The 25,531-nt window shown below is 43.2% G+C and overlaps 1 protein-coding gene across 1 annotated transcript in view; it reads right to left on the bottom strand.

Annotated features, from left to right (window-relative positions):
• LOC306930644 (protein FAM53B-like) overlaps positions 1–22,304 on the bottom strand; it is a gene marked incomplete at its 3' end in the record, with an annotated part of 44,459 nt that extends 22,155 nt beyond the window's left edge. The window contains exons 1-3 of the mRNA XM_079511711.1: positions 22,181–22,304; positions 4,176–4,448; positions 2,688–2,742 (exon numbers count right to left, since the gene is read on the bottom strand). Coding sequence (XP_079367837.1) covers positions 2,688–2,742; positions 4,176–4,256 — 136 coding nt within the window. The 5' untranslated portion in view covers positions 4,257–4,448; positions 22,181–22,304. The remainder of the gene's footprint in view (positions 1–2,687; positions 2,743–4,175; positions 4,449–22,180) is intronic.
• Positions 22,305–25,531: the final 3,227 nt, after the last annotated feature.

The following is a 25,531-nucleotide window of genomic DNA, read 5'->3' as shown; positions in this document are numbered from 1 at the left end:
GTAAAAGGAAGAAAATGGATGCATTTTCAAAGGCCGGTCCCTTTAGAAGCCAAGACAAAAAAAAGTAACACCGGTTCAACTAAACAAGACATGCTACTGTACATACTGTAATGTCAGTAGTACTAACAATAGAGACAGCAAAAGACAGGCTTGTCCCTTTGATGTCTCCTCTCCGCCCCCCATGCGTGAGATGATAGTGTATGATAAGCAGCCACTCGAGTTTACAGTTGCGTGTCTTTTTTTACAACACGGGGCACAATTACCGCGACACTGACTACAGGGCCAACGGGGAAATTGTTGACAGAAGCAACAGTGCGTTCGATTACAGTTGACTCCCAAGGGGGCTAGCGTGCAACGTTGTGTAGCGGCAGGTGCACCCTACACATCATGGCAGAGAGATGTGAGTGACAAAAACAAGGGATAAAAGGGAGACGCGAGAGTGTGGCAGAAAAGGCATAAACAAAGAAAGAGCCCGTTATAGAAGGCCGTACTGGTTCTGCTTATCAGGAGATCATAAGGGCAACATGTTTGGATTACATTGGGCATGTAGTGAATACAAACAGTTCCCATGCACCAGTGTTGTTTTCGTCGACTAAAACTATGACAAAAAATGTTCGTCGACTACCTTTTTTCACTGACGAAAACCAGTGCCGGCCGGCCCTGAGCAATTTGGTGCCCTAGGCAGGATTTTTCGTGATGCCCCCATGAAAAATGACCATGGCCCCCTTGTGTTCTAAAACACTGTTTTTTTTTGCTTGGTGGATGCCCCCCCTCCCCTCATGATGCCCTAGGCAACTGCCTGTTCTGCCTGACGAAAACTACATGGAAACTAAATGAAAACTAAGCTACGATGACTAAAACTAAGACTAAATATAGTGACAATTTTGTCAACGAATACAAACTAGACTAAAATGTTAGGAAGGGACTAGTGGACAGGAGATCCAGTATAAGTCATTTTACACTTGGTTGCATGCTGAAAATAGCCGATCTACAAGCTCACAACGCGTCGCAGCGTGATGCGTTGTGAGCTTGTAGATCGGCTATTTTCAGCAAGTGTAAAACCAGTCATTACGACGGCATGAAGGCCCGACAAAATACATTTTAGTCGACTAAATCAACTGTAGATTTAGTCGACTAAAATATTATGATATTTAGTCGACTAAAACTAGACTAAATACTAAACACATTCCAGGTGACTAAAATGTGACTAAAACTAAATGAAAGCTATTCAAGAGACTATGACTAAAACTAAAATCAAAATGTGCCACCAAAAACCACTCTGCCATGCACCACCTGAACCGGCACAACCTTCAGATCTTGCGTACAAATATGTTTAAGACAAGACTAAGCTGCTCCTGGCTGTACTACTCCTTAACCTATTTTGGGCGGGAACCCCTTTTGGTGTTAGCATTATGTTATGCTTTAGCTATTGGAAAATAGCAGACCTACAAGCTCGTAGCGCGCCACCGAGTGGCGCGCTACGAGCTTGTAGGTCTGCTATTTTTGAAAAATCGAAGAACGACTGACATAGAAACATAGCTTTTTTTCAGAAAACTGTCAGGATGTAGAAGACATTTTTAGAATCTGATCTCAGGTCAGAATGGCATAAACAAAGAAAGAGCCCGTTATAGAAGGCCGTACTGGTTCTGCTTATCAGGAGATCATAAGGGCAACATGTTGGATTACATTGGGCATGTAGTGAATACAAACAGTTCCCATGCACTCAGTGTTGTTTTCGTCGACTAAAACTATGACAAAAAATGTTCGTCGACTACCTTTTTTCACTGACGAAAACTACATGGAAAACTAAATGAAAACGAAGCTACGATGACTAAAACTAAGACTAAATATAGTGACAATTTTGTCAGCAAATACAAACTAGACTAAAATGTTAGGAAGGGACTAGTGGACAGGAGATCCAGTATAAGTCATTTTACACTTGGTTGCATGCTGAAAATAGCCGATCTACAAGCTCACAACGCGTCGCAGCGTGATGCGTTGTGAGCTTGTAGATCGGCTATTTTCAGCAAGTGTAAAATCAGTCATTACGACGGCATGAAGGCCCGACAAAATACATTAAAATATTATGATATTTAGTCGACTAAAACTAGACTAAATACTAAACACATTCCAGGTGACTAAAATGTGACTAAAACTAAATGAAAGCTATATTCAAGAGACTATGACTAAAACTAAAATCAAAATGTGCCGCCAAAAACAACTCTGCCATGCACCACCTGAACCAGCACAACCTTCAGATCTTGCGTACAAATATGTTATTAAGACAAGACTAAGCTGCTCCTGGCTGTACTACTCCTTAAACCCATTTTGGGCGGGAACCCCTTTTGGTGTTAGCATTATGTTATGCTTTAGCTATTGAAAAATAGCAGATCTACAAGCTCATAGCGCGCCACCGAGTGGCGCGCTACGAGCTTGTAGGTCTGCTATTTTTGAAAAATCGAAGAACGACTGACATAGAAACATAGCTTTTTCAGAAAACTGTCAGGACGTATATAAGACATTTTTAGAATCTGATCTCAGGTCAGAATGGCTTAAACACCACTGACCCACCATACCTCGCTATACCCTTGGATCTGTGCTAAAGCAGAACAGAGACTGATGGCAGAGGGTAGACATACAGTAGGTAACACGAGAGGAGGAGAGAGAGCCATATACGGTCCACTCACCCACAGTAGCACAGGAGAAGAGGGTGGTCCCTCTGCTCATGGTATGCAGCTCACGCTGTGGACATGGACAGATGGAGGGACAGACAAAGATGCATTGAGGAACCAAACCGTTCAATTTATTCCACTCTGCCGCACGACAGCACCAGTACATCCTGCTAGAACTTCTGTTTGATGGGTTTTGTCTAGTGTGCATCCCTCTGGCAAGGCTGTATATGAACACAGTTCAACTTCTTGTGGGTGGTGGCTGTCCGCATACACTGGACAAAGGGACACATGCCCCGAGCTATAATCCGGAGTCACTGGGCTCCGGGACAAGATAGAGTCCGAAATTAAGACTCTAATTATGTAACAACAATTTTAACGCCACTAATTTCAACTGAGGATATTTAGGATTAGCACACTCAGACTTCTTATATCACCGACTGCTGAGTGAAGAGGAAATATCATTCCACTTAGGTGAACCTGCAGTCCACTGAGGCTGCACACACACACACACACACACACACACACACACACACACACAAGTGAAGACCTTGACTGCTGCGCCAGAGCTCTAGCGTGGCCACAATAATTCATTGTAGCCAAAAAGCCACAATTGCCTGCATTGTAAAGTTGCCAAGACACAACTCATGTCTAATTAAGCTCTCAAGGTCAACACGGAATGAGAAGTTCAGACAGTTCAGGAAAGACAAGCAAGGGATATGGCCGAGTGAGAGGCACCCGTGTGGTTTATTCCAACATCTCTGCTGTGGCTCTAAAATGGTCTTGCCAGCCACAGCCGCACAGCCAGCCTGAAAGATGGCTCGGTAACGTTGATTCTAGCTAACTACCACTGCCTACTAGGCTGTGGTCTGATGTGATTACTCACATTGTGCAAGTGTGTGGCATCTGGGGAAGTGAGCAGCAACTGCTGACCTATTCACATTACAGAGTCTACAGACTACTGTTTAACATCTGAGACACCGTGCGCAGCCCTGACAGCGACCATAATTATCAATCGGGCTTACTGTGAGCGAAAAGTCAAAAAGGCAATGGAGTTAGCTTCTCTTAAACACCAGAGGAAGTGCAACGAACCATGTACAACCCAGATTCGGCACAAACAAGGGACTAAATTATTTTCGCTCCTATGCCACCAAAATGTGTAACGCCCTACCAACAGTCATTAAGACATGTGAATCCCTTGACTCCTTCAAAACCGCTCTCAAAGGGCACCTACGGACGGCTGCAATTCGAAACTGGCCTCCGTAAAATCTGAATCCCCCCCCCACTGCCCACCCCTTTTTCCCCTCACTGTATATGTTTTTTTCCCTTTTTACCTCCCTTATGATGAATTCCTGTTCTGTTGACTATATATAGAAGTGTCTATTTGTACGTCTCTAAATGTTTTGATGAATTGAACAAGGTGGACCCTCTTGTAAACAAGTGTAATGTGCTGTAATTCTGCAAACTGTTAATACATATTTCAATCAATCAATCAATCAATCTTACCAGCAGTCTCTCACCATCCAGGGACCTCACATCACTGACACCCTTCTTCTTTTCCAGGGTTTTGGACAGGATGATCACCATGGTAACACGTGGGTCAGCTCCAGTCTGTGCCGGTGCAGAAGGAGGCCATGGGAAGCCATGTTTAAACTTCGGCGGAGGGCAGACGACGGCGGCACATCTGGGGGAAATGGATGAGAAACGGACGACCTCCCATCTGTAGAGATATACGGTAGTGGTTGGAGGAGGAGGGGTCGGTCTCACTTCAGCCAATCCCTGTGTTGATACAAGGCAAAATAAGAAGATTGACACATGATTAAGTATAGAGACACACCTTAACCCATTTTGACCTGAGATCAGATTCTAAAAATGTCTTCTACATCCTGACAGTTTTCTGAAAAAGCTATGTTTCTATGTCAGTCGTTCTTCGATTTTTCAAAAATAGCAGACCTACAAGCTCGTAGATCGAGCTTGTAGATCTGCTATTTTTCAATAGCTAAAGCATAACATGATGCTAACACCAAAAGGGGTTCCCGCCCAACATGGGTTAAAGTATACTACATAACAGGACAACAGAGACGTGAAGCCGGGAGTGAAGGAACACGTCGGTGGAATGTGTGACTGAATACGTTTTCTTTGGCCAGCTCATATATTTATGACATTATTTGGCTCATCATGGCAATACATGACATTTAGGTGCAAAATACATCTTTTTTTCCATCGCTGTGCCACACCATTGCGTGTGTAGGAGGATAGAGGATTCCAACTTGCGGGTGTGTCTAGGCTGGAGGGTGTGGAGACTAGAGAGACGGGTCGAAACACAGCCCAGCCCTCACTCAAGTTCAGGTACAGTCAGTGGCGTGCACAGACCTTTAGAGGGGCAGGTGCTCAAGTGGAAAAAAGGGCACCTTGTGCAGCGCGTGGAACCGGCCGGTTGCCTTAATAGTGTGAGATGTATAGATTGTGGGGCATAAATAATATATTAGAAGCTTTTTAGCACGAATTGATCAATATCACCATGGTCCACATACTGTACAAGTGTACACTGTAGGCTACACTACAAAAAAAGAAGAAGGGCACATTGCCAAAAGGGCAGAGGGTGCTCTAGCACCCCCTAGTGTCTATCTGTGCACGCCACTGGGTACAGTATATAAGCTCACAACGTGAGGCGCTGTGAGCTTGTAGATTGGCTCTAGAACCAAGTCAAACTCAATGTATACAGTAATGCCTATACAATTCCAAGTGCGTGTCAGGGTGGGGTGGGGGTCCTCAGTTCAAATATGATTATTTTGGGGGGTCCCCACCGGTTCAAATATGATTATGTTTCTGGGGTTGCGGCCTGAAAAGGTTGAGATCCTAAACCAGACCACTCCTTCTGGTCTAGGATAATGTTTTACACAGAAATAAACATTTAACCCATTTTGACCTGAGATCAGATTCTAAAAATGTCTGTTTGAAAATGACAGTTTTCTGAAAAAGCTATGTTTCTGTCAGTCGTTCTTCGATTTTTCAAAAATAGCAGACCTACAAGCTCGTAGCGCGCCACTCGGTGGCGCGCTATGAGCTTGTAGATCTGCTATTTTTTGAGTGGTGTAAACCACTCCAACAACTGGCTTTGTTAGTTTACGTGTCCACGTGTTTGTTCGTACCAAAAAAATGAGCATGGTTGCTATGGTCACTCAATTCACACGGGTGTGATTTCATTACGTCAGACATTACGTCAGACCACAGCTGATCAGGCTATATAATACCTTACACCACTCAGTTCACACGGGTGTGATTTTTCAATAGCTAAAGCATGACATGATGCTAACACCAAAAGGGGTTCCCGCCCAAAATGGGTTTAACATTTAAATTCACCAGTTTTAGTACATTTTAGAATATTCTCTACTAACAATTTCCTTCATTTCCGGGCCAAGCGATATGCATAAAACCAACGGACAATTGAAATGCGCAACAACAGCCGGAGATCCAAAAACATAGTGAAATGAACCATAGAGTTAGGCATAATAACACTAGCTCCTGGGAAATACACCGTTCACATCACATGACAACAGATGGTCTAACAAACAGAAAAACAAGCTGAGGTTTCACTGGCTGTACTGGTTGACTGCACCCGCAGATGGTGGACTAGAAGAAGCAAACATAAAAATACATGCTTCCCCATACTAACAAAAATAATTCTTAACGTCTACCTCTGCAGATGTTGCTTGTACAATGTACACACAGTCACAACAAGCCGAGTATGCTTTCTTTAGTGCACGAGAAAAGTGGCAGATAAATGACAACCAAATCCTCAGCGTTAATAGCCATTTTGACCTGAGATCAGATTCTAAAAAATGTCTTCTACATCCTGACAGTTTTCTGAAAAAGCTATGTTTCTATGTCAGTCGTTCTTCGATTTCTCAAAAATAGCAGACCTACAAGCTCGTAGCGCGCCACTCGGTGGCACGCTATGAGCTTGTAGATCTGCTATTTTTCAATGGCTAAAGCATAACATGATGCTAACACCAAAAGGGGTTCCCGCCCCAAAATGGGTTAACTCCCAGAGTGTACAAACGTAACCATTTGGTTCCATTTGTACACTCTCAGAGTTAAGTTAACGCCAACTATTTGACTGTGTATATATACAGTAGGCTACATTCGGTTGGATCATTCCTCAGCCCGCATGCAGTGCAGGAATAGCAACCGTGACCTTGGCCTTGTGGGGTCTGCCCCATTCATTAGACAACCACCAAACACATTGCACAGCAGGCAATTACAGGATATACCCACGCGGCTCGGATCCTCCAATCAACTGTTTGCTAATGACAGCGTTCTACAGCGTGGCAACACATTGCACTAATGGGCCTTCCAGAACCGCTAGCCTCTGCCTCTCCAGCCCTGGTATAATGTGCAGTTTGGAAGTTAAGTGATGGTTGTTAGGCTTATATAATATTGGTTGAGGGCAAGGCTGAAGGGTGAAGCCTACACAGGCCATGTGTGCCTCAATCAGGTATTAAACTGAGTTCTGTGGGACAGTGCAGTGACTCGTGCATGTGGGTCATCAAGGAGGAGATGGGTAGCGACAGGCATCCCGGATAAAGACAGTCACTACTTCCACAAAGGGATTGAATACACGGTCCTGGTCGTGTTCTGTTACCTCACATTCTCATCTCATCTCTACGTCTCCTCTCCTCTCCTCTCCTCTCCAACCCCATGACTACATGGAGCCCTCCTAATGTTTCGTGTCTACTGGGCCAGCCCGAAGCCGACTGCCAGCATATGACTCCCATTATCTCCATTTATCCCTGCGAGTCAGCGGAGCACGACCGACTGGGCCTCCACAGGCTAGGCTCGGGGGGCTGGTACTGCTGGTGGAAGACGGAGGGGAATGTTTTCTTCATGATCAGTTTCACAGATTATTTTGCTGATTAAGAGTGACACTGAGTTATGGACAAGGCAGTGCAGCAAAAGGGGTGTGCGTGTGCGTGTGTGTGTGTGTGTGTGTGTGTGTGTGTGTGTGTTAGAAGGGTTGGTTAAGGTGGGGGTCATCATGTGTAAAGATCGTTACAGTGTATTCTTCGACTGATGGGAGTTAGGAAGTGTGACATGTTCCGTTTAAAGCCAGAACAGCAGTGTATGTGTGTGTGTTTGCGTGTTCGCGCGTGTGAGTGAGTGAGTGCGTGCGTACCTTGAACAGAACACGCATATGTGCGTACCGACTCGCATTTGTGTGTGTGCGCGGCGACTAGCAAGTGGGGTCATGGGAGAGGGCAAACAGAGTGTGAATTCAACCCTGGAGCCATGTTCAGTTAACGAACCAACTCCTTAGGATGGAGGAATGGAAGGCTTAATGGAGAGAGCAACATGCAGGGCTTCTGTCTGTCGGTCAGACTACTGACTAAATCTTGGTTGCAGTTAGTAATTAGTTACCCTATAGAGTTGTGCAATATGTCACATTTCCTCTAAAGTTCTTTAATTTCACAATTACACTATACATCTCCATGCTTTGTCGATATTTACTGAACTAACTAGCACAGGTTAAGGAGAGGGGGTGATCTTGATATTGGATTTAATTACGGATTTACATGTGGTAGAAATTCACAGATGTGGCTTAACCCTATGTTATACTAAAGTAGAGTACGGTAAATAAAATCAGGTCATTCCACGGTGGCAATTGACCATATTTATTATGGTGACATATTTATTTTAGCTTTTTTTTTGGTATGGCTGGCTCTAGGCTATAGCTGTCTGTAAGAGGGTGAGTCTGTGAGTGAGTCATTTGTCTGGAGCCAATCTTGCAAAACAACTTGACCGATCGTTGCTGCCACAGGCTTACTTTTTTACTTACTCATGTCACAGGCTGCCCCACATGAAGTCCCACATCCACACGGGATGTGCATGCCTTTCCCATGTGGATCCCAAGATGCACATGATTAGATTAAATCACACACTTCATACCTTTTAGTATATATGAATAGAGACGGCAACCGGAGGAAACCCTGAGGAGAAATGGACATAGTGGCCGAATTTGGTATTGCAGCGCTGGGCCAAATCTGGTTCGTTGACTGTCATTGCGCACGTTCATGATGACACGTGAACGCTGTTTCATACGTGAACGCGTGCAATGATAGTCATTTGGCCCAATTCTTCCCAGAATGCACTCTGTTCCTAGCCGGAAGGAGGAGTGAAATCGCCTCATGCACTTTTGAGCAACTGAATGCAAGTGGATGGGAGGAGAAATCCGGTGCCGTCTCTATTCATATATACTCTAAGCTTCATACGCATAAGCAAAATGGCCGCCATGTGCATATATGCTCATTGGCAAATTTTTGTTCTGCACACCATCATTTTCTTCATCCTATACTCATAATTGGTTCCTAAAACCTGGCATGGGTAATTATGTAATTATCACATTTCATTACAGTAAAGCTTACACACACAGACTGAAATTAATGTTCGGCGGTGAGTGGAAACAATGATCATAATTGCATTGGGGGCCTATGAATGAATTGCTGTTTGGGGAAAGTAACTAAATGGGATCCGGTTCCATAGTGGATTATACCGTATGGTAATCCCAAACAGATTGTCTTGGTTTGTGTAAACTGGGGTGCAGACAGCACAGCGGGCCCCCTTGGCTTACAATAGTCAATGACTCAGGAGGGCATTAGAAAGGGCAGAGAAGATAATATGGCTCCGTGCCCAGGCAGAGATTTGTGGAGGCCGATGAATACAAGCCTATTTGGGCCCCCTTGAAGTCCCTGTGACGGGGTGTTTGGTGTCCATCACCAATTGGCTCTGCTTACAGCATACTTGTGCGGAGCGCGTCTGGTGTCAGGCCTTTGATCAGTGGCCTCAAATTGAATGGAGTCACCTCGTTTTAAAATATTAAAATAATCTGGATCAAAGAATTAAACCAATAGTGTAGAAAGTGTGGGGGTGCATACTTAGTTTAGACTAGTCATTGGTTAGACATGGGTTAAGGTTAGGTTTAGGTGTGCTGCCCCGTGGGGGGTTAGGTTTAGGGTGAGGGTTTGAGATAGGTTGTAGTTGTAGGACTAATGACTGGTCTAACCAATGACTAGTCTAAACCAAAAACTGTCTAAACTAATAAGTACTGCACCCGAAAGTGTGTGGGTTTGGGGGTGTTAACCACTTAATGCCTGTATATTTTGTTGTTAGACGAGTATCGAAAATAGCCGATCTTCAAGCTCACAACAAAGTGTTACATCGCAATGCATTATGAGAAAGCTGATCTGATGTTTTAGCTTTTATTTTATTTAAAAAATAAAATCATTTTTGCCTACAGTACATGACATGCCCAAAATAACGATGACAAGCTGAAAGTGGTTAACCCATTTTGGGTGGGAACCCCTTTTGGTGTTTTAACTAATACTTTAGCTATTGAAAAATAGCAGATCTACAAGCTCATAGCGCGCCACCGAGTGGCGCGCTACGAGCTTGTAGGTCTGCTATTTTTTTTAAATCGTGAAAATGCGGCACAAATCTTTGAATATATATATTCTTTCAGAAGACTTTTCGACGTCAGGACTAAATGGGTTTTAAAGAAGCCAGAGGGAAAAAAAATCTTGACACCTCGTCTTTTCACCACGTCCTCATCATCACATGTCGCCTTGTGACCTTCCTGTGTGATAAAGTGAGACGCATTCTTCTGAAAGTCTGTGGTGTGCTTTTGGTCAAAGCATAAGGGGTAACACCCAGCCACTCCATTCTCATAATACTGAGCCCCGAGGTCGTAAACATGGTCCTGAGGAGGTCAGGAACATACCAAAAGGCCCTCTGGCCATCACCCTAGCAGCCACTGACGGGGGGACGGGGACGGGGGGGTACTTTGTCCAAAAAAACAACACCACCCCATCATGCAACTGGATCTCCAGAAGAGCACAAACAATGAAAGGCTCATTCAAGTCCAACGTTGCTCTGACAGTGACTGTGAACCTCGAGCCCAAAATAACAGCCCAGTCCTTTATTATCTCCTGACTTGATGAGCAGGTTAACCCATTTTGGGGCGAGAAGAACCCCTTTTGGTGTTTTAACTAAGCATTATGTTATACTTTAAGCTATTGAAAAATAGCAGATCTACAAGCTCATAGCGCGCCACCGAGTGGCGCGCTATGAACTTGTAGGTCTGCTATTTTTGAAAAATCGTAAAAATGCGGCACAAATCTTTGAATATATATTCTTTCAGAGCGAACGTTTTTTTTTATTTCGACGTCGGGCCTAAACGGGTTAAAATCATCTTGTGTCTCCCCCCCCCCCCCCCCCCCTTTTTTTTATGTTTGAAAGGTGAGCAGTCACCCATGGCAACATGCAGGAACAGCATGAAAAGTGGGAGGAGGAGGAAATAAAACTGGATGAACTTCAAACACACCTTTTGAAGAGAACGCACCGAGTTTAAGCCGATGTGGATGTAGTGATTCATAATGATATAAATGTCCCTCCCTTTGCCTTGTTAGTAATATGCACTTAAAGGCATCCACACTTCCCCATATGGTGTGAGTCTATACTGTATAGGGTGGTGCTTCCCCTGCCTGTGGTCACATGTTGCTACTCTGTGTGTGTGTGTGTGTGTGTGTGTGTGTGTGTGTGTGTGTGTGTGTGTGTGTGTGTGTGTGTGTGTGTGTGTGTGTGTGTGTGTGTGTGTGTGTGTGTGTGTGTGTGTGTGTGTGTGTGTGTGTGTGTGTGTGTGTGTGTGTGTGTGTGTGTGTGTGTACTACCCTGTCTTCATCAGCAAACACATGATGAGCAAAGAAACCCAGAAAGAGTCCACAAAACTTTTCTTTCTTTTAATTTAGCTTTAGAATACTGTATGATGCATCCATATTTCACTTAATGGTGGAACGAGCTGAACTAGGCCAACATAAATGCCACCCCCAATTTCACATCCACATTTTCTAAGTATGCTGCAATATATCACCGCAATATGAGGTGTGCTTACTGCTTAGGCTTGCCAACAATATCACCGTATATCCTTAACTGGGATGGGTTTTAAGATGATATCTCTGCGAACATAAACTTTGCTGTCAAATAGTCATAGCACCTAACCTAACAATGCATGAATCTTGAGTAAGCTATAGATTATATCGTAGAATGGGGTTTCCCCAACTGTTCTCAGGGCCACGTTTTGTCTAATGACTTCACAACAACAGGTGTTAAGCTTACGTTCTCGACGCTGTGAGTTCAACCTGTGGTCAGACTATAGCCATGTACATAAAAACGGAGGTTAAAGCTGACACTTCTAGATGTGAAAAACGCAGACCTGACCCCACAATAAAGAATAATGTCAGCAGGACAGCTCATCGTTTCCTTATCAGTCGGGTGTTTAGTGTTAAGACATTGGACACCTGAACAAAGACTGTTTGCCAAGTAACTCTGTTGCACGGCTACAACCTGCAAAAGCCAATAGGACACTCTCTGTACTTTGAGACGTCTTTAGAATCATGTCTGGGATGGTCCTAGTCTCAGCTAGAGATGTACCGATACCAGTTTGTCCTTCCTGATAGATACCGAAACCATAACTTGCGTATCGGTCAATACCGAGTATAGAGGGTATGCGCGTGACATCATCAAACCCTGAAGTTATGCAGGAACGCCTACTGAGTGGCAAAAAACTCATTCATCCAAACAGAAAAATCCAATCTGATTGCATTATTAAACAACATTCAACAATGTTAAACTCACTTTGCCTGTTGCTTTGCCACTCGATGTGCCATTCACTTTAAGCATGCGCATCCCCTCTATACCGATCCGATACCAGTGTGTAATTCAAAAATAATCTAGGACAGTGGTTCTCAAAATTGGGTCCAGGGACCCTCGGTGTTCCTTGAGGGGGTTTCCGAACAACTCTAGTCTCAGCTCACCTCAGTATATCGGTATCGGAGCAACTCCAGTCTCAGCCCACCTCACTCTTAACCCATTCTGGCCCGGGAACCCCTTTTGGTGTTAGCATTATGTTATGCTTTAGCTATTGAAAAATAGCAGATCTACAAGCTCATAGCGCGCCACCGAGTGGCGCGCTACAAGCTTGTAGGTCTGCTATTTTTAACGACTGACATAGAAACTTAGCTTTTTCAGAAAACTGTCAGGATGTAGAAGACATTTTTTAGAATCCGATCTCAGTTAATAACTCAACTGGAGCAGGATCTGGATCAGGTGTTTCAGTTCTTGTATAAGAAGGTATGAGGCCTCCTTGACCCCCTGGGGTGACCTTCGCATGCCAGGACTCTCCATACATCAGGTACCCCACTAATTACACCCCCCACCCCCCGGCCACCGCTTGCCTTTTCCGCCTGTGGTTTCTCCCATTACCCATGAGTGGCCTGTTCTGTTCTGTGCACACTAACCAGGGCCCTAATCCATCATGGATACATTACATGAGAGCCTCCAGAACAGACCAGGACAGCATAATCCCCCTCGCGGAGCTCCACCGGGGGGACCGCTCCTATACTGTGCAAATAGGTGACGTTATATAGATTGTCACCACCAATCAACAGGCAGCGGATCAAGTGGCACTGCCCTCTGACTGGGCAGTTACATAATACCACAATTTCTTCTGTTGGGGAGGTGTGCGTGTGTGTGTGTGCGTGTGTGCGTGTGCGTGTGTGTGAGAGTGCGTGCGGTGGTGGGGGGCTTAGTGTCCGGCAGACGGCTATAAAATTCATGGAGACTAGTTCCACCATATGGGCCCTTTAACTTAAACCTCTCTGTAGAAAGTGTAGTGCTGTTAAGGTCCATAATGCATTTTATATATCCATCTGAATACGTTTGTGTTATGATCTGCACCACTGCAGATCTTGGGGTGAGCTTGAGAGAATGGCTTCACCTCCTGTGGTTCCACTTTTTCATTAGATCTCCCCTTTTATGTGCCCAGAATAATCTCATCGCCGCAGCCGAGATTCATTTGTGTTGCCGGTATCCAGTTGTTGAGTCTGATGCTCTTGTCTCAGCCAGGTGTGTGTAACACATGTTAAATGATTCACACCAGACTCTACAGAAGTAATTATATTAGAGGCCCCGGGCCTGGAGGCACAGTATGACAATTATCACTGTCGATATGGGGTTACCTCACCATATGGGGTTACCTCATATATACACATAGGATTTTCAAGACACGCATATCTCTACTGTACTTCAAGAATTGTGAATTATGTCTAACTCAACACATTAAGTTAAACTATGTTGAACACCAGAAACGTCGGTGTCCAAAAAGAATCCTCCCACAATTCCTGGAAAGAATTCCCACAAGAGGCAGTAAAATCTCATCTGCTCCCGAGCCTTGGCTGTAATTCTTAGTGTGCTGTCTGCACTCGGACAGGACAGGCGCAGGTTGTAACCAACCCCAACGTTTCCACATTATCTCTGCTAAACACCAAAAGGGGTTCCCGCCCCAAAATGGGCTAACTCAACACATTAAACCTAAGATTTGTGTGTGAGGTAATGCCATATCATGGCATGCTGTAGAATTGGTGCAACTCAGTGAGACAGGGGGGTGCATACTTAGTTTAGACTAGTCATTGGTTAGACATGGGTTAAGGTTAGGTTTAGGTGTGCTGCCCCGTGGGAGGTTAGGTTTAGGGTGAGGGTTTGACATAGGTTGTAGTTGTAGGACTAATGACTGGTCTAACCAATGACTAGTCTAAAACCAAAAACTGTCTAAACTAAGTACTGCACCCGAGACAGGCCTACAGATGAGCATTTAGGCTCTGACACAATGTGGAAAACAGGTTCTGTAATCTGTAATTGTGGCACATTTGGCGGTTGTCCATGATGCCCATGTATGTCAGCAGAAACTTTCATTTCTCTTTTATGGTCCGGGGGTGTAATACTGTAGCAGGACTAGGCAATAACCCCTTTTGGTGTTAGCATTATGTTATGCTTTAGCTATTGAAAAATAGCAGATTTACAAGCTCATAGCGCGCCACCGAGTGGCGCGCTACGAACTTGTAGGTCTGCTATTTTTGAAAAATCGAAAAACGACTGACATAGAAACTTAGCTTTTTCAGAAAACTGTCAGGATGTAGAAGACATTTTTAGAATCTGATCTCAGGTCAGAATGGGTTATAGGCTGGGCCTGCATGCCACTCGAATCCTGAGTGATTCAGACAGGAGCTATGTGGTCTGTTGGTCTCGACAATGAACAGGGCAACATGCAGGCATCACTGGGAGAAGCCGGGCCTTAGTGCAGCCGAAGAAAATAAACAAAAATAAATGCCAACCATTGTTGTTCATAACAGCATTCTTATGATGATACTAACTGCACAATGAAAGACAAAACATGAGGTCATTCAGGAGGACTATGTCTATGGGGAACTCGCTGTGCTGAAAGGCACTTTCCAGTGCAGACGTGCATGCATGTGCATACACACACAACGTGTGCGCGCACACACGTGTCACGGCACGCACACACACACACGCGTGCACACACACACTCACACACACACACACACACACACACACACACACACGCTTTGCATGAGACGCAGACAGAGATCACTTCAGTACAAGTCAGACAGTGTGAGTACGCCGGTTTATTTTGACTAGCAAATGTATGCAAGTGATGCTTTCTCTTTTTTTTTTTCTAGCTAAAAACCAAGACCCTGAGGGTGTAGTCAGTCAGTGTCACTCCTTTATGTGTGTTACAATCACACACAGTACACGCTGGGAACAGGTTCTGTTTTTCTTTTTTTTTTCTGTGTCTGGTGGAAACCTTGTATGTCAAAATCGTTCCTTTCTTATAAAAGAAGAAAGAAAATGAAGTAGTGACGCCGATCTATGCATTTTGAGCTCGTAGATCAGCTATTTTCACTGCTTTTGTAGCATGGCATTATCCCATTTTGACCTGAGATCAGATTCTACAAATGTCTTCTACATCCTGACAGTTTTCTGAAAAAAGCTATGTTTCTATGTCAGTCGTTCTTCGATTTTTCAAAAATAGCAGACCTACAAGCTCGTAGCGCGCCACTCGGTGGCGCGCTATGAGCTTGTAGATCTGCTATTTTTCAATAGCTAAAGCATAACATAATGCTAAATGGGTTCATTTAGGTAAAAAGTTGGAATACGGAGAGATACGAGGTTTCTGCCCGACGGCAACAATATGACTCCTCATCGTCGGCACATGGAAACTCCTCTTCCCTAACGCAGGAAACAAACACGCCTCTGTGGCAACAATCATATCTCTATTCGAAACTGAACGTTAAGATTAGAGACCAGAGTATAACTGTTGGACTGGATTAGGATAATTATTATAAGGTCCATCCTCTACTAGCCCAGCAGGGGTTCTCAACCTGTGGGTCGGGGACTCCCTGGATTTTGGGGGGTTTCCCCCACCCAGATGATTATCTTAATCATGTGTTAATCATGTGTTAACATTGCTTTCTCTTTTTAAAGTAGTTTTTTTGTGGCTTTCGCCTTTATTTTATACTTTGTATGGAGGGACAGACAGTAGATGGGGAGAGAGATGGGGGGATGACATGCAGTAAAGGTCGTCGGGATCGGGAGTCGAACCCGCAGCACACTGCCAGACTGGATTACCAGCCAAGGTGCCTGGACCACTGAGCCACGGCCCAGGCCTAACATTGCTTTCTCACTCAACAGTAAACAAGCCAACATACAGTGTGTGTATATACAGGGTATCTGCACATTTCTAAAGTTACGTGTCAAAAGTAATCAACAAACTATACTATAAATGGTCAAACATTGGCCAGATTGTCAAATAATCTGAGAAAGAGGCAAAATTGTGATCTACAAGCTCACAACAGGCCTGGGCCATGGCTCAATGGTCCAGGCACCTTGGCTGGTAATCCAGTCTGGCAGTGTGCCGCGGGTTCGACTCCCAAACCCGACGGCCTTTACTGCATGTCTTCCCCCCCATCTCTCTCCCCATTTCCTGTCAGCCTACTGTCTGTCCCTTCATAAAAAAATATAAAATAAAGGCGAAAGCCACAAAAAAAAACATTTACAAGCTCACAACAACCTTGCAACGTTATGCGATAACGTATCATTTGTCTGCGACGGAGGCTCGCCGTCTGAAACCAACTTGAGCCACGAGAGGCACTGCCGAGCGAGCTCAGGCGAGCAAGTCGCTGTGTCGAACATTGCGAAGTCCGCTTCAGCTGACTCAGCAGCGCCACCTAAGTTATAAAGGGTGCATGTGTTTGGTCCGACTAGTCATTGGTCCGAAAAACGACAACCCACCTCAAACCCTAACCTAACCATAACCGCAAGCACGGGAGCAGGCGCTAGTCCGAGATGCGGACGCATGTCGAACCAATGCTCCGTCGGACCATAGTATGCCTCCCAATTATAAATCACTAGCCCTTACCCGTTGTGAAATACTTGCCCCCTGGGTGCGTTTTCGCATTTTTAATTCACTAATAAATTAATTATTAATTTATAATTTGTTAAATTGGAAAAAGGGCTTCGTTAAGACCTCCATATTATTATGGTCAATGCCTGTGTGAAAAGTGGGAGTGATTGGTGCAGGCAGTGAGGAGCTACGGTAGTCACAGTGACAGACATTCAGACAGACATTGTCAGAATTATAGTATGATGATGTTTTGGGGTGAGCATTCGGCACAACTGCCAATCAAAGTTACTACTGGCCAATCACAGCGAGTCTTTTCTGGGACTTGCCAAAACAATGTACAATTATACACGCAAAAAGAGCAGGAGGCAAGTGGAGAGAATATCACTTAATAACCGATGGGACGTATCAATGGAAGGATTGTGGGGATCTGTCCTTTTCATGGCTAAACAGAGACTGGTGCCTGTCTTGGGGGGGGGGGGGGGTTGCTAGTGTATGAGAGAATGCCTTGTTTCTTTTCTTTGCAGCCACAGGTCTTTGGTTCTGTGGACGTCAAAACATCTAACTTACAAAACGTCGCTGTCGGGACTGTAAACCTTTTCTTTCCCGAAACCATTACTTTTCAGGAAATGAGGGGGAAATAATCCAAATGGATCCAATGTAGATATCATCTAGTCAAGTCTCTTGTTAATGCTTTTCATTGATTCAATATTTTATATTTTATGAATGGAAAGATGGAAGTGACTTTCACTTTCACTACTTTTGTTTGACACTGTGACAAAGTAGAACATTAACTAAAATATGTAGATGTTGAGATACCATGCATCATGGTAATGATGCACAGTGAGTATACAGTGAGAATAGAGGGTATGCGCATGCTTAAAGTGAATGGCACATCGAGTGGCAAAGCAACAGGCAAAGTGAGTTTAACATTTTTTAATGTTGTTTAATGCAATCAGATAGGACTTTTCTGTGTGGATGTATGGGCTGTCAAGGCCAGGAAAGTAGTTTTTGCCACTCAGTAGGCTTACCCGCATAACTTCCTGGTTTGATGATGATGTCACGCGCATACCCTCTATAAACGAAATAGCGAAATAATAATAATACACGCAAAAATAAAATCACTAGAGAAGTTGTTTCGAATCTTCTGTGGGAATAAGTTTAGGCAGTGTGTGAAATTATTTAATATGCATGTATGTGTGTGTGTGTGTGTGGGGGGGGGGGGGAGTGACAAGAGAGAATATCCCTCTGCCTTGCACACATGCAGGCACGCAGCTGCCCACACTGTAAAATTCAACTCGGTGTACAAATTGATATCTTTGTCGTGCACTCTCTGAGTTAAATTGACACTGAGGATTTGAATGTGTGCTCGTTGAATGCAACCCTAATCAGGCCTTGTGCCTACGACACAAAGGCCCTGCAGGTCTTAAGCACACACAGGAGCACATAGTGATGATCCTACTTAAAAATCAACTGGCCTTAATTGCTTCCATAAATTATGGCTATCCCGTGTCCTAAACCAAGTCCCTCTTGTCTGTGTAAAAGGCTTGCTGTAGCAACCCCATTACCATGTAAATAAAGTAGCCCTCAAATAGTATAATTCTAGCATATCAAGTTCCTTTGTAATAAAAGTATAGGAGGGAGAGTAAACATTAATTGCGACTGTGGCAGACAGGTTGAAATTCAGGCCAAATGATTTCTGTTAATTCAGTTTTTGTTTTCTAATTATACTTAAAGGGGAAAACCACCCATTTTCAACATTTTACTATGTCATTAATATACCTTAGAGCTGTTGTGTGGAAATAATAAAAAGGTCCCCCCATTCTGTGTTTCCTAGAACTGTAATTATGAAAAAAATCATTAACATGGTGAAACACATCTTGATGACATCATCAAGATGTGTTTCACCATGTTAATTTTTTTCAGACCTCTAGTTCTAGGAAACACAGAATGGGGGGACTTTTTATTATTTCCACACAACAGCTCTAAGGTATATTAATGACATAGTAAAATGTTGAAAATGAGTGGAATGCCCCTTTAAATGACATTTAAAATGTGTTTCTTTGTTTTCTTATGCTCTGTCTGAATGTACTATAAAAGTAAACTTGCCCTGCATGCCCTTTTGGTGTTAGCATTATATTATGCTTTAGCTATTGAAAAATAGCAGATCTACAAGCTCATAGCGCGCCACCGAGTGGCGCGCTACGAGCTTGTAGGTCTGCTATTTTTGAAAAATCGAAGAACGACTGACATAGAAACATAGCTTTTTCAGAAAACTGTCAGGATGTAGAAGACATTTTTAGAATCTGATCTCAGGTCAAAATGGGTTAATGTCAGCAGATTTGAGACAGCTATGCAATCATCCAGTAAGCTGTGCATTTGGAGTTAAATACTAATAACATTTGGTAGCTAAATCAAATGGTAATGTTGTAATAACATTACACTTAGTGTTTTAGAAGTTAAAAGCATGCCTTGGTGATTATAATTTCAAATCTTCTTTCATCACTATATATACCAGCAGAGCTAGAGAGAGAAAAAAAATGCCAAGACCAGGTTTCTTTGGAACAATCATCCCATACAGTGTGTGAGCCGCCTATAGGTTATCTTTATCAACATCCTCTTTGTAATTAGATGCTACAGCTGGGAATTTGATTAAATATTTGCCCGACTTTCTGCTTGACTTGCAAGCTGAACTTCGACTGCACTTTGCATGTGGGAGTGCATTTGTTGGTGCAGTGCTTTGCACCACATGAGGGATTCATAAATCTACTAGTACACATACTCTCCTCAGCCCAAGATTTCACTAAGTTCTTGCCCCTCCCCTTTGGGTCAAGGGCAACTTCTATTACTGTGGCTGCAGGCAACAACTCTAAGTCATTTGACTTAGGCCATCCTGGTGATTGTATAGTACAGGGCAAATAAAAATCTCAAGGCACACCTGCATTCATATCCGTGCAAAAATAAAATCACCTCTATTTACACATGTAATGGAGATGTAATAGAGACTCTTATCCCTTTGTAAACATGTATATGAAGTCTCTGTATTGGGAAATGAGGACACACAAAGTAGTACATTTAAAACCCATTCTGGGCGGGAACCCCTTTTGGTGTCAGCATTATGTTGTGCTTTAGCTATTGAAAAATAGCAGATCTACAAGCTCATAGCGCGCCACCAAGTGGCGCGCTACGAGCTTGTAGGTCTGCTATTTTTGAAAAATCAAAGAACGACTGACATAGAAACATAGCTTTTTCAGAAAACTGTCAGGATGTAGACGACATTTTTAGAATCTGATCTCAGATCAAAATGGGTTAAGAAGTTGTGTCGAAACGGGTGTCTGGTGAGTCATGGCACACTGTTTAGGGAACCACATGGTGGAGTGTATACCAAACCAGTTTCCTCTGTGGTTTAGTTTGTTTTGGTGCCCAGAAAGATCATGACCATGCAACTCTCACAGACAACCAAAGAAGGCAATAATACATGCGTTTTACCATAACTAACTTCCTGACCCTCGAAAGAAAGGAAACAAGCCTGTATGATGGTGCTGTGTGCCAAATATAGCCATACAAGGTCTAACAAGGCACAATATTCAGGCTCTTCTGGCCAAAAGCATTCCTTTTTCATGCACAGTTATATAGTAATGTAGTTGTAAAAGGAATAATGGGTAAACCATACTCTTGTGTGTGTGTGTGTGTGTGTGTGTGTGTGTGTGTGTGTGTGTGTGTGTGTGTGTGTGTGTGTGTGTGTGTGTGTGTGTGCGTGCGACCGTGCGTGCTACACACACACACACACACACACACACACACACACACACACACACACACACACACACACACACACACACACACACACACACACACAGAATACAATATTACCAGTCAATAAGAGATAAAGACAAGGATAGCTGCCATACATACATGCCTATTACATAATTATCAACATGGAATGAAACTTTTTTTTTTTTTAAGTGTTATTTAGTTGCAAAGACGGGCATATCATAAATGGGTATGCTCCATTTATAGAACGTAAACTAAGTATAAGTGGCCATATCTTCCACTGCATCCTGGGGGCAAAATGTCAAAACAATGTACAGACCAGTGCACAATTCTCAGCATGCAGCTAACATCAAGCTCATGCTTTTTATTTAGCTTGAAGCCAGACCTCTACATGATGCCATGATTACTCTCAGGAGTAGGCCTACTCGCTCCTCTATATTTTTGCCATACAGGAACAAAAAAACAATGTAAGTCATCATAGTTGTACTTCTATCGAATAAGAATCCTCCTCTTGATAATATATAGCCTGTTCATCAAGATAATAATAAGGCTGAAATGTGCTGCAGATATCAGTTTGTGTGTGTGTGTGTGTGTGTGTGTGTGTGTGTGTGTGTGTGTGTGTGTGTGTGTGTGTGTGTGTGTGTGTGTGTGTGTGTGTGTGTGTGTGTGTGTGTGTGTGTGTGCGCGTAAGCATGTGCATGTGTGGGGTATAGAGTCTTTGTGACACTCCACAAGTGTGCAATGCGCGAAAAGACACACAAACACACTGTCCTGAGTGTCCTCCATCTCAAACAACATCGTTTATAATGACTTTGTGCTGTACTACTACACTGTACTATAATAGTAGTAGTGACACTCAGTAATGTAAATAATACCGGGGGGTATGTCCCCCTGTCTGAAACAGGTTATTGAGCTGAGCAGAACCCCTGCATATGAACAAGCACACAAGAAGCTACTTCGATTCATTCTGCTTCTCCCTGCTTTGCCGCAGGGAAGACATGCGCTACACACTAACTTCAAATGCAATTATACACATAGGCTATACTCTGCTCTGCGTATAAACTAGTAGCCTAGTAGTGCTTCAGTCAGCAAGACATTCACAAGAGCAAACCCCCAGAGCTGTGTTGGGGCCAGTTGTGGTTTACAGACTGTAACACAACTTGAATGAGAGGCAATGCTATCGAGAATACACATAAAATACACAAACGTATTTTTTCCTCCGTGCAGAATCTAAGAACCAATGTTGTCATCTAATTTTAGTCGCATGACATGGAAAATAAACCCTGCCGTAGCAGCCTAGACTTAAAAATCCACTCATACATTCTATAGAATGTAAAGTCAACTTTATAAAGTCAGTCACGATGATAAAGATCGGTGAATGCCTTCATATTATACAATCATATGAAATCTGAACAGATCTCCAAACTACCTGGCCAGCAGAGAATCTTTCGAAGTTAAGTCATCTTCGATTTTTTTGCAACAAAGGACCAGAAAATGAAGTGTTCTCAAAGCTGGTGTTCCCCCGGTCCGCCGCTGTCAGCGTGAAACTGAACAACTGCATGCAGGCTGCTGGTCCTTTAGCTTCACTTTCAGGGTTGCCAGAGTTTGCGGGAGAAACAAGAAACAAGCCCAAGAAGAACGAGCCACACAAACATTATTTGAAAATAGTCAATTGCTATACAAGCTATGAAAAAGAAAAGAAAAATGTGGAATATTTTTGGAAACATTTTATCGGCACAAATCTGGTCACTGGTACAAAATATTTTCAGTATTTCAGATGGGGGTCCTCCTGTGGACAAATACAATCATGGGGCAATCGGGGTCCTCTAGATGTCTATAATATGAAAATGGTTGAGAACCAGGCTTAAACAGCATTCCAAGCCCAAGCCCAAAAACCCAAATTAAGAAAACACTTTATAAACAAGCCCAAAAAACACAACTATGCCTCACTCCCTGGACCACTTTGACAGGCTGGAATGTCACCTCACCACCGGAGCGGTGGTCACCTCACCACCGAAAATCCAGACTATGAATGAGCCTTTACTGTGTATGTTTCTTTTCCCTTTTTACCTCCTTAGATGATTTCCTGTTTTTTATATAGAAGTGTATATTTGTACACCCTGTGTACAAAGTGTAACACAAGTGTAACGCTTTATCAGTGTGTCGTCTACAGTAACTGTCTTTGTATTGAGTTGTGCTTTTATGTGAAATGTACCCATTCTGTAAACTGTTAATAAATACTTCAATCAATCAATCAATCAATCAAAACCAATATTTACAAGCAACTTTACAGAAAACAAGGTCAAAGTCGCTTATAATAAGCGGACATGGCAACACTGTTAATTTAGGTACACACTACAACCCATAGTTCAGAGGTGTGGTAGCGCTGTGATTGGCTAGTTCGTTGTCAGAGAGACAACATTCTCCAAATCCCTCACTGGCCTGGACCATGTGGTTCTCTTCTCATAGACCTAACTTTTTCATGTCAATGACCCCCAAATTAATGTGTTGTTAAAATGTCTATAAAAAAATCCAATTTCTATTATTAAATATTATATATTTTATTTTATTTTAAATAGCAGATCTACCAGCTCACAACACGGCAGCAAGTTGTGAGCTTGTAGATTGTTTAAGTGTGTTAACTGTTGATGCTATAATAACACATTTAGCTGGGGAACCCCTATAGGACAGCTCCTCCTGGACTGGACCCCCACCTTGAGATATAGGCCTATACTGCCCTGGGCAGCTATAGGACATATATGTATCTTATGGCTTAATAGGCTATATATAAAGCCCAAACCACACCATTTACAACTTCTTGCAACTAGAACTCCAGTCTTGTAACAAAATAGTTTAAGGTCAACTGCACCAATGCAACGCCTTGCAACTGCCATTGAGGTTAATGGTTGCTTGCGAGTAGTTGCATGTTGCAAGGAGTTGCATGGAGAATCATTGGTGCTGTTTAGCCTTTAGATACACTTATCTCCATGACATCATTGAAGATTTGGGATACAGCATAGCTTGCTATTATAACAGTTGTATCAGCATCGGTGGACAAAGTATCCAACCCCAGTACTCAATTCAATGACTTTATACTAGTCCTTACCCGTTCTGAATATATGAACAGCAAATGATGTTCAGTGTGGCTGTGTGGGTAATGTGATGTAATAGATCACAGATATAAGCATGTGGTGTCGAAACAGCGTGTGTGTTCACGTGAACATGCCCCGTCCAACTGTCAGAGCTGGCTTTCAGGTGCCTGTGCCACGCAACCCCCGCGTTGGCCGTGATGCTTCCCCAAAGAAGAAGTGATGTCGACGGACGCAAGAGTAGCTGTAGGCTACTATGGGTCTGAGTTGTTTTCCCCGTGTGGGTCTGATGTATATAGGTCTGATGCCTGCCTGGGGGCAGTGTGGAAAAGGGGGAATGTTGCGCGGAAAACTGTCCCCCAGAATTAATCAGTGTCCGTCCCAACATGCATTTCACTGGTGACACGTGATTTGCAGGGAGTTGATTTTTTTTTGACGCAAATTAATTTAATGAAGATGATTGTTAGAATGTTTGGCGTGTGCAATGCGGGGCAGATTGAGGTTGGAGGACAGGGCTGCGCGGCGTTAGGTTCCCTGAGTCGGTTTGTGCGTTGTGGAGTTGTGATGAGGCGCTCTAGGCGAGCAGCTGTCTTGCTCTATGCTAGGGAAGTGACAGACCCACAGACAGACAGCGGTTCTTGAATTTAATAATGATGATGATACTCCTGGTCAAATTTGACTCAACTACAAGTTCAAGTTTATCAGTTAAAGTAAAGTAAACACAATTTTCTCAGTTTCTGAAATAGCGCTTAATTGGTATTCATAATGTATTTTTGTAAGTTTGTGTAATGGGGGTCCCTTCCTACAAATGTGGAGTCATGCAAAAGCACACAATCTTTGACATGTAGTGGAGTCATTAGTGGAGTCATTAGTTTCCAAAGAAACAAATGCTCATGTAAAGTTTTCAGATACTCCAACAATACAATAGAGAGTATGTGCATGCTTAAAGTGAATGGCACATCGAGTGGCAAATCGAGTGGCAAAGCAACAGGCAAAGTGAGTTTAACATTGTTTAATGTTGTTTAATGCAATCAGATAAGACTTTTATGTGTGGATGTATGGGCTGTCAAGGCCAGAAAGTAGTTTTTTGCCACTCAGTAGGCGTTCCTGCATAACTTCCTGGTTTGATGATGATGTCACACGCATACCCTCTATAAAGTGCAGTAGCCTACTAACATTGTAACTAATAGTTACCAAAACAAGTTGTAACAATATCCGCATACAGCCCAACCATTGCATGGGAGGGTGTGAATAGAATGTTGTACATTTTTTACAGAATTATTCTGACAAATACATTCGGTGCTATTTCAGCCAACAATGGAATAATAGGCCTATAACAGTGGATTTATAGTTGTTTTGTTGGCCTAACCCTAAAAGCGGCAAAACTTTAAAAACGGTGGACGAGTTCTCAATTACAAGTTACAACCCATATTTCTAGGCCTTTCATATGGTATGGTCCAATAGTGGCCTTGCTTGAGCTGTTCATTATTTACTATTTAGTAAGCTATACCCTACTGCAGATCTTTATCTGTGAATACATTTTATAGTACAGATTTACAAAATAAACTGTTTTCCACTTGAGAAACAAAGGCCTAATCTTACATATTCTTCAAAAGACAGCCACAAACATTGTGTGTTCATTAAGCATGGCAACTCTTAACGATAGGAATTAATTGTTGCTGTCAAACCTC

Source organism: Electrona antarctica (genome assembly GCF_951216825.1).
Source record: "Electrona antarctica genome assembly, chromosome: 10".
Taxonomy (NCBI): Eukaryota; Metazoa; Chordata; class Actinopteri; order Myctophiformes; family Myctophidae; genus Electrona; species Electrona antarctica.
The sequence above is the reverse complement of the archived record's forward strand: the minus strand, read 5'-3'. Positions and strand labels throughout refer to the sequence as shown.